The sequence below is a fragment of the Cataglyphis hispanica genome, chromosome 2 (genome assembly GCF_021464435.1).
Source record: "Cataglyphis hispanica isolate Lineage 1 chromosome 2, ULB_Chis1_1.0, whole genome shotgun sequence".
NCBI lineage: Eukaryota > Metazoa > Arthropoda > Insecta > Hymenoptera > Formicidae > Cataglyphis > Cataglyphis hispanica.
Window position 1 is genome coordinate 11,500,934 of NC_065955.1, and position 10,413 is coordinate 11,511,346.

Here is a 10,413-nt window from a genome sequence, read left to right on the forward strand (position 1 = left end):
TAAGAAAAATATTTTTGTTTTCTTAGCAGAAACAAGCATTAATTATTTTGTGTTCTCAAATTTTATTGACTCCTATATTATCCTAAAAAAGAATTGTTTTTTTTTTACTCTACATGAATAATTTCTTTCTTTAAAATAAAGCAAAAAAATAACATTTGTAAATAATTATTTGTAACTCATTAACTTATTATGAAATCTCTCATTTTATAACAAATAGAGTCCTAGATTATTTAATTTATAATATAATTTAATTATAATTTAATATAATATAATTTATTTTTTTTATTATAAATTATAATTTAGATTATAATTTATTATTAATCTAGGACTCTAATAAAAAATACCTCGTTTTTAAAACATTCTGCTGCAATACAGTCTACTTTGAAATTTTCGCCCGTTGGGAAAAAAAGATATTATTATGTATCTGTACCGCGCCGTAAAAAGCGATCTGACAATGACAAGAATTCTTCTAGATGCGCGTCGCGAGTTTGAAAATGCGCCGAGCCCAACGATTGGTCGATCGCGTACGCCAATCCCGTGTGATTATAAATGTATATTTACGCACGCGCCACAACGTATGTACATAACACGACTATGAATGAAACCATAATGGCCGGAATGTCTGGGTCGAGAGTAATTGCGGTGTAAAGTCAAATTGTGTCTTGCAGTGCCCACAACTGTCTCGCGTCACGCAGTCATAATCCGCTTTTCCGTCCGTTCTGTCACGGTGAGTATTTCTCGAGTCTCGATTACATTCCTTCCCCCCCCCTAGAATTCTTGTCGATTATGTATTTTTTTTTTTTACTCATGTTAATGTCAACAAGTGATAAATTGTAATCGAATTTCGGGCGAGTCTGTCGTCTTTTCTTTTTATCATCGTTACTAATTGTTATGATCTCTTCTAGAGTGTGTCATAGCATGTCATAATCGTTATTATCTCGAACGAGACGCGCCTCGCGTTGCCATACGGACATAGCTTTTTTTTTTCTCGTCGCTTAGAAATCGTCGCGCTTTAACGCGAAAATTGTCCATGTATAGAGAAGAAAAAAGGCGTGGAAGTGAAATTGCTCGTGCGGAAAATTTTGATGCGACGAACGTGACTTCTCGACTTGTCTATGTAGTGCAATTATGATAGACGACGGTATATATATATATATATATATATATATATATATATATATATATATGTGGATAAAATTTTGACAGATTAAAGTCGGTCGACGCGTGAGGATATTATTGCTGTCATCTCGAATAATGATTCTCGCGTGAGCCACTTAGTATCTTTGCATTTCATCATCTATCACTTTAATAAACGGATGTTCGATTAATTGTAAGCTACATTAATAACAAGCGGTATGCTTTCACAATAAAAATCTCAATGATCTCAATTGATGCTCAACAGGAATGGAGATTCATGTTATTGAATGTTACTTTACAGTCCTAATATATGCATTTATATAATCAGCTGTTCAACTCTGTAAATATCGATATTAAATTTTTTGTAATTTATAATAATTTATAGTATTTTGATACATTCTTTTAATTTTGCGATTTATGAAATTTTTATCCGAACATAAAGCAAATATTTAGAATTTATTTTATATATATATATATACACAATAAATATAATTATATATCATTAAATAAAAGAAAAAGAGAAATATATAATTTCTAACAATCTCAAAGTAACAAGGAAAACAAATGTATTGCGATTTTTTGTATAAAAATCATCGTTATACTTTTATCTTCTACATGAAACAAAGATATTATCTTACCAAACAAATAAACATACCCTTTTGGTCGGGAGAAAACAAAATATGTTGTTATATATTTAAATTATTAGAAATGATACAGCTCGCAAAATATAAAATGTACATAACATTATAATAAATAATATTATATATATGGTCAATAAACGGTATTTTAATTCGAGTCCTTGGTGATAATCTTGTCTTTATATTAATAATCTACATATCGTTCGCAACATTTGCATTGCCAAGTATTTAAAAATAACTGTACCCATATGTGTCATTAAAGATAAGAAAGTCAGGTAGTCCATTTCCTCTTCCTCGCGCTTAAAGTTGCGAATAATTACCCGCATTATGTAGAATGCCCTAGAAATTGTGAGAATTGTAGGTCTTAATTTTAGCCTGTGAGCGTGTAAAATAAAATATTTTTTGTCATCGTGAAGATTTGCTCTCGCTGTCAATCATAATATTTTAACGTTTGACATCATATACATAATACAGATAAATAAATTTTACTAAAATATACTAACACAAGATTGTTGCTTGTTACTAATTTGCATTTTAAATTTAATTCGCTAAAATCCCGTAATATTTTGTAAATAAATTCGTATATTAATCAATATTGACACAAATGTAAATTTGTAGATTATCGATGACAAAAGGTCTATTTGTATTAACATGACAGTTTTCTTGCGATAAAAAAAAAGCATATTGAATATATCGCGATGTTAAAATGGCAATCTTTTAATTATTATATGCAGATTTTGCGGGGAAAGTTCTCTACGACTATCACGATGAGTGGCGAAGGATTTGACCTGTGCGAGTACATGCAGAATCACATATCCTTGCAGCATCTACTTTCTATCGTAAGTAGCGAGATAAAATCAGGTGTTGTGGCGATAAAACCGCGATCGATGACGAGGTGCATGTTTTTGCAAATGTTTTGGATTTAGGCCAAACACAATAACGAAATTTTTTTTCACAACTTTCAAAGCAACGCGATAATCTCTTCTGTTTAGTTGGCAGAAATTTTTTTATTGCGCCATACAGTTACAAAAAATCGCTTCAATTACGTAAGACAATTGTTGGTGCATGATATGAATCGAATACATGAAAACTTTTAGAGAATGAAAACTTACGTGCAAAAAAAACATTATTTTAATAATACTTTAACGGATAAATTCGTTCGTTTGAATACAAATTATAACAAACAATCTTTGTAGATGTTTAAAAAGTATTCGAAACATTAAACACAGCTTTTTTATCCAATAATAAATAAATATCGATACATATATCATCAAGTATCTGTACACAATCTTCAAAGCATAATTTACGATATATTGTAATTTTTTTGTATAATTATCGCTTTGAGATGAAGCATGACATCTGTGACATGTTTAAACGGAACGAATTATTTACCTTATTGCGCATATTTTACAAGTAAGCGATGTTTTGCTAAATTGTATTATTATTTCAGTTACGACAATCGCAAGATTATTGTTCGGATATCGAATGCTTCAATGTGTCGAGAAGTATGCACTTTTTATATTTATTGTGTTGAATTTTATATTTAGTGTGCTGAATATTCTTTTGATTGTAATAAATATAGTTATATGCTAGTGTGTTAAATTATATTACACTATGATAGGATTGAGCAAAATTAAATTTAATTTTAATCTAACTAGTCACTTGTGTTTTTTCCAAATTAAAAATAGATAAAATATTATTTAGTTTAAACTATCGTTATACAAATTATACACATTAAATTACAATAATAGTAAGTATAAGTATAAGAAAATACGAATGTTATCTTTTCAGTTCCAGGACCGCAGAACGTTCAGGAACCCTCAGATTTCCTCTTTTCTTGTTTAATTATTGGCTTTGTCGTTCTCATATTTGTATTTAGACCGAGATCTATGCGACAACCGTCTAGGAACGTTATCAAGAGCAACAATGAGCCCGTAAGCTAATTTATCAATTGGCTTTAGTAATAGAATCTTGAACGTACATTTCTAACATATATATTTGCAGGGTTCACACGACGATCCACCTTCGCCACCGACGGTGAATTAAAAAGTACAATATTATGGCATTAACGGGAGATTTTGTTATTCCAGATTGTACATCGGGATTTATGCTAATCTTTAATAGGGTAAGATATAAGAGAGGTATATACGTTATTACAGCACAGCTGTTCTAATGTATGCATTAGCAGGATATATCAATCATATTTCTAGAAACATAACTCCCTACATATGCGATAATCTTAATTTTATACAATGCAGAGCAAATTCTCTTTTATTTAAATTTTCTATCTCTACATAATAATTATCATGTATCTATATACACATCATCATTTAATATTTTTATGAAAACTTTCAGATAAATAGTAGTAAAGTTTAATACAATTATATATCACTAATATGAGATCTCTAGCATTTATTCTAACATGTCAGTCTTTTACAATTAGCGGGAAAGATTGCAATAATTAATAAAGCGATAAAAACCATTTGCATGCAATAAGAATATATTATAATATATATTCAGTGTTTAAAATCTTTACTAAAGATGATGAAAAAATCAAGTGCCTGCAAATGGACATAGTCACCTAATGAAATTATTTGCTTGATATTTATATTCGATAAGAGAAAACATTTGATATGAATAAATGATCTAGAATCTACTAAGAATCACAAAAAGGAAATTAATGCATACAGATTCTCCCATGTGCTGATCACACACTCAATATACAATTATATGCTGTAAATAATGTAATCATAGTAAAATAATATTTAATGATTGAGAATTTGAGATCTATGTGCTTCAACAAGAAACACTTTATTTGTACTTTCCTTTTTTAAAGCGCGCCTACAATAAAAAATATACATGATAAGATATACGTATATAAAAAACTTTTTTTATTTCTTCAGCATAAAATTAATGTTCAGAAATTTAATTCTTTTTTATCTACAATATAGAGAAAAATAAGTATATATTATAGTTTTATAAGATATATAAATGCATTATATTAAAATCATTTTATTAAAATGGAAATATTTTATCACATTTTAGATATTTCACACAAATGTAAAATTCAGAAATTAGAGAAAGTCTGTTATATATAAATAATAATTATTAATAGTATTATACAATATTTTCCCTATATATGATAAAATATTTTATACTAATACCAATGTGTTGTTTAATCTTGTACATTCCCTATATTTTCGATAATAAAACTTTGACTCTCAACATAGCAATAAAAAATTGGTGTGTTTATTACGTCAATGTATAAATAGCATTAATATATATATATATATATATATATATATATATATATATATATATATATGCTTTGTAAGATATTTTAGGAAACATGGAATATACATATAAAATAATATATAAAGGAATGTGCTCGTTTCAATAATAATTCACTTTTATTTTTATTAAAAAATAATTATATTTTAGATAAAAATGCTGAAGTTAATTATTCTATACAATACTATACAATACAATATTAATATACATTCACAATATCCACGCATCATAATTTATACAACTACAAAAGAAATATTTATGAGAGTTAGTTTAAACATGTTATTTATATTGTCAAATAGAAAAGGAAATTATATAATAGGAAATAATATAATAGCAGATATTTTAGTATATTTATATTTGTAAGAAAAATGAACCGATAATATTGAAAAAATCGCAGATGCGAATTATGTTTTTTGGGAGAATAAATATATTGTTAACATGTTATCTCTGTACAAAAATCATCAAACCTGAGCGAATAAAAATTTAACATGATATTGAAATTTGAAATTTTGCTATATTTTAATTAAATTATTTGTTTAGCAATTTGAGCAATTTATATACATGGTGCAACTTTTATAACTTTAATTTTTCATAGAGAAAATGTATTTTAAAATATATTTTTTTATTACATATATAGATTAGTTTTACCAATCACAGATTATTAATATTTTATATCATCTCCAATGTATACAAAATACATTGCACAAATCAAACTTTATCTGCATCCGATTAAGATTAATGTTTATATAGGATGGAATCCGAATTGTAAAGCATTGTAAAAATAAAATAAATATCATTAGATTCAACAATAGATGCACTATGAAAATCTTGTATATATTTTTGTACTTTTGGAAAATGATATAACGATATATATTGGTTTCTTCATTATTATACACTTATATATGTACACATATATAAAATACACTTTATTTTATATATATATATATTTACATGTAGTAGATTATTGAATGAATTGTCTAAATAAATATGCATTTCAAAAATACTGAAAGGATTCAAGTTACTTATTATAGAGTTTTAAGATGGAATATATTAAAAACTTGATGTCTTTAAAATAAAAAAGTTGTATAATCGTAATTCTTTGAGCAATTGACATGAATCCGTTTCAGATTGTGGATTTTTAAGAATGAAAAATTTTGTTTGTTGCAATTATTAGAAAAAAAAAAATAAGAGGAAAGCAGGCCGGTGTTTAAGATCTTTGAGTGTACGTGCAAATACACTTAATTTGTTACTTATAAATGCCCAAAGATATCTAAAAGGATATCACATATCTTCTTTGACACGAAAAAAATATAGAATAAATTTAAATGACTTTTTTAAATGACGTTTAAATATTTTCATTCCTAATCCTAGATATTTGTTCTAATTTTTGTATATAAATATGATATACTTACTAAATGATGTATCAGTTCCTTTGTAAATTATGCTTATTGATGCAGTTTTGCCATGGTACTTCTCACTTTTTGTAATACTCCCGACATTTGTTTATATTTACCCGTCGAGTCAGGTAAATTTTCGAAATTGATAACATCACAAATATCTTTGGAAAACTTTTCTGATGATGGTAGTTTATTATATGGAGAAGTACTTGGCAATATTGGTGTACCTAAGTGCACCGATTTGACAGAATTTTGATTTGTATTTAAAAATTTAGAAGATTGAATTGGAGTAGAACTGCATTGATACATTGTTGTTTCATTGGAAACTGATGTGTTCAATCTGCTATCCAATTCATTATTAAATGATACATCAAGATGACACTGTGACTCCATAGAATCTTTGTTAGTATTTGAGCATTCTCGAGAGATAGAAGAGAGAGAATTGGATTGAGACATAACTTCTATACTGGAAAATATATCAAATGTATTGTTTACATCATTTTTGAGTGCTGTGGAACCAGGATTGGATTGTGAACTATTATCTTCAAGTTCTGTCAGTAATGTTTTTTTTGTACTTTCTAAGTCAGATAGAGATGGTGAATTTGCAGTCAAGAATGTATCACCCTGAAAAAAATTGCAATCTTAAGTTGAAGTGCAAAAAAAATCACAAATCACTCTTTTAAAAATACTATACCACAGAATCAGTGGAAGGCAATTCTTGTGATTGTGAGTCTGAATCTTCTGTTATTGATATAAATGATTCAGATGGTGGTGGTGGTGGTGGTGGCGTTGGCACTGATTCTGTTGGTAATGGTGGTATAAAATGTCCATTAAGGGGCACATTTTCCACAACATTGTCTAAAACAATTTTAATAATATTTTCCATCTTAATATAATAGATATTGAATAAAATATGTTTCATGCACATTTTGATAATTATGATATATATTATTATGATATATATATGATAATTATATTATACCTCCTCCTGCATCTTCTATTTCCATATCACTAGGCATTTCTAAAGTATTTATTTTTGGTGTAGATAATCTCAATTTTTTTCTCTTATAACCATCATCGGCTTTTTTACCTTGTAAGTGTAATAACATTATCTCCTTACTATGCATAGGTTGTATTTTTGGTACCCAATTTTTATGGCTATCCTGCAATTAATAAATCGAAATATGTCTTCAATAAGAAAGGCTTTAAGCTTTTATGAGATAAGATCATTTTAATCAGATAAAATTCGCGTCCATTATATATTGCTTACATCAATGATACCAGGAGGACATGGTACATTAAAACCAGGAAAGTCATATATTTTTTTTATGTCATATTGATCTTTATCTACATCTGTAATGATTTCTCCTTCTTCCTCATTTGGATCAGCTTCCGCTACTCCATCAGAATTGAACAATGATAATCCAGAATGTTGCAAGCGCGCTTCTTCCAACCACCCTGGAGGGTAGCCAAGTAATCTCATTCTAAGAAAAAACGTTTTGGAAACGTAGAAAGAACCTCATTGGCCCATTAGATTGAGAATTAAATCTTTCCTTCCTCATTTTAATTCAATATTTCATCTCGCACAAATACATTTGTACAGTAGAAGAAAAAATAAAGAGAAAAAAAGGGTTTTATATATATATATATATATACTATATATATATATATATTATATATATATTATTATATATATTATTATATATATATTATATATATATTATATATATATATATATATATATATATATATATATATATATATATATATATATATATATATATACATTGTTGTGCACACACACATTAAATTGTTACAAAACAAAAATGATATATATTCTGTGTTAATAATGTTATTGCTATCAATAAAAATAGATATCAATACCGATTTAAAAACAATAGGAAGGAGTATTTCTCCAACATCCAATGGATTATGTAATTAATATACCTATATATGTGTTTAGGTAGTTGATTGTCTTTCAATCCTAGAGCCTTTCGTAGTTTATGGCTTAACTGACCAGGAATCATATGACTAAATCTTTGATCCTCACTCATATGATACCGAACTCCTGTATTGTTTTTCATAGCAAATTCTTTACGATTTTTATTAATATTAATTGGATTTTTAGGCAATGGACAGTCTCGCAAATTATGATTTCCATTACAATTGAAGCAATTTAATTTTGGCGCGCAATCTTTTCTTGTCACAGAGTCTGATTCTTCAGTAATATCCTCATATTTCTAAGATGAAATAATGTTTTAATAAGAATAATAAAGATGAAAAAAAGATAAAATTTATTTTTGAATTAGGATATGTAATAACATAATGAATACATACTGTAATATTCCTCAATCTTATTATTAGAGTAATTGATAAAATTAATAATTATACTAATACATGTATAATGCTAATACAAAAAAATTCAGTAATGTATCTAAAAGATGGAAATATACACGTATAAAGAGAAGATAACATACTTGTCCATATGTCGGAACTTCCAAATCATTCATAAAATTTGGTTTTTTATCAATTGTAAACATTGATAATATTAGATCACATGTATCAGTTTTTTCTGTGCTATCATTTAATGCGCTATTATCTTCTACATTGACAAATGATTCTTGATCTTTGGAATTATCTTTGTTATCCCAAATTTCTAAAATCAAACTTGAGCAATTTATATCTTGCTCATGGGATGGTTTTGATTGCACTAAAGTGTGCAAAAAATCTTTTATTTGTTGTCGATATTGTCTGTAAATATATAAAATTTCATAATCTATAAACAACTTAGTACAACAAATTGCTTTATAATGCTTTTTTAATTCATCAGATGTGTTAATATTGTTAAAATACAGATATTATTTATTTCATAAATTGTAAAGTCTCAGACTCGATACACAGAAGGCTGTTTTGTTTCAATTATTATTAGTATTTTGCACATGAAAAAAATTTATATTTATTTCTCGGTTTTGATTGCAACAAAAGATTAGAATCCTTAAATATTTTGAATAATTTATACAGTAAAACCTCTCTATTTTAGAATCATCAAGGCTTGAGAAATTCCTATTAATGTGGAATCTCTTCAGTTTTTTCTTTATTTTATTTATTAAACACACAAGATTAAAGATTAAAGTTTTTGGAAATTTAAGTTATTCATATATGTCAAAAAACAATATTGCTTTCATATAACATATCCTCGTAAAACCAGATGGGACAAATTCCCGCGCGCATGTTGTGTAAACAAAGTATAGAATATACAACACTTTTTCGTACCTCGAGACACTCTCGTCGCGAAACATAACCTTAAAAAGGGGCTGCGGAGCACTGTCATTTGACGAGACGGACTGTAAATCTTTCGACGAGTGAGTTGTCACGTGGATTTTTGCATCGACGTCGTCCCGATCCGACGAATTCTCGTTGTTCTTCGAATCGTAGGTCGGATTGCCGTCAAGACAAACGACTTCTGCATCGCAACTCGAATCCAGCTCGATCACATCCGTCTCCGACTCCGTGTCTTCGACGGTCATCATCGAATCTAAAGGGATTGTGTCCATACTTCGGTTAAGCACACGAATACCGCTGTTCATTATAAATCACAAACAGACACAACACACGGTGAACCTTTAAGATTTTCGCGCTCGTTCCGAGACAAAAATTGATCGACACAATAACGGCCAGTAAAACTAAAAACGAATGGCATATGCGCATGCGCAGCGCGATGTTGCAAAATGGAGGAGAAATTCTCCAGATAATTTTTCGTGCGAAAATATGTTATCGATAAGGCGATGGACCTTGACTCTTCGGAGCAGAATTTTTTCAAAATTTATTTAAATCATCCAACTCCTCTCTTTTCGTTATTCTATGATAATGATATTTAAAATATATTAAATATTATACAAATATCATTAATATTATATATGTAATAGAATTTTTATTAATTTCATTTGTAG

General features: G+C 27.9%; 2 protein-coding genes across 2 annotated transcripts; one reads left to right on the top strand and one right to left on the bottom strand.

The window, feature by feature from the left end:
* The first annotated feature begins 572 nt into the window (after positions 1–572).
* Positions 573–4,559, top strand: LOC126855566 (small integral membrane protein 14). The gene is made up of 5 exons (XM_050603357.1): positions 573–727; positions 2,510–2,614; positions 3,226–3,280; positions 3,567–3,709; positions 3,780–4,559. Exons 2-5 carry the CDS (start codon positions 2,543–2,545, stop codon positions 3,819–3,821), a joined length of 312 nt encoding a protein of 103 aa, XP_050459314.1. The 5' UTR covers positions 573–727; positions 2,510–2,542; the 3' UTR covers positions 3,822–4,559.
* Positions 4,560–5,669: 1,110 nt separating this feature from the next.
* Positions 5,670–10,316, bottom strand: LOC126855312 (zinc finger CCHC domain-containing protein 8 homolog). The gene is made up of 8 exons (XM_050602857.1): positions 10,085–10,316; positions 9,737–9,998; positions 8,941–9,214; positions 8,411–8,703; positions 7,734–7,947; positions 7,446–7,626; positions 7,158–7,321; positions 5,670–7,087 (listed from the first exon to the last, which is right to left on the bottom strand). Exons 1-8 carry the CDS (start codon positions 10,161–10,163, stop codon positions 6,512–6,514), a joined length of 2,043 nt encoding a protein of 680 aa, XP_050458814.1. The 5' UTR covers positions 10,164–10,316; the 3' UTR covers positions 5,670–6,511.
* Positions 10,317–10,413: the final 97 nt, after the last annotated feature.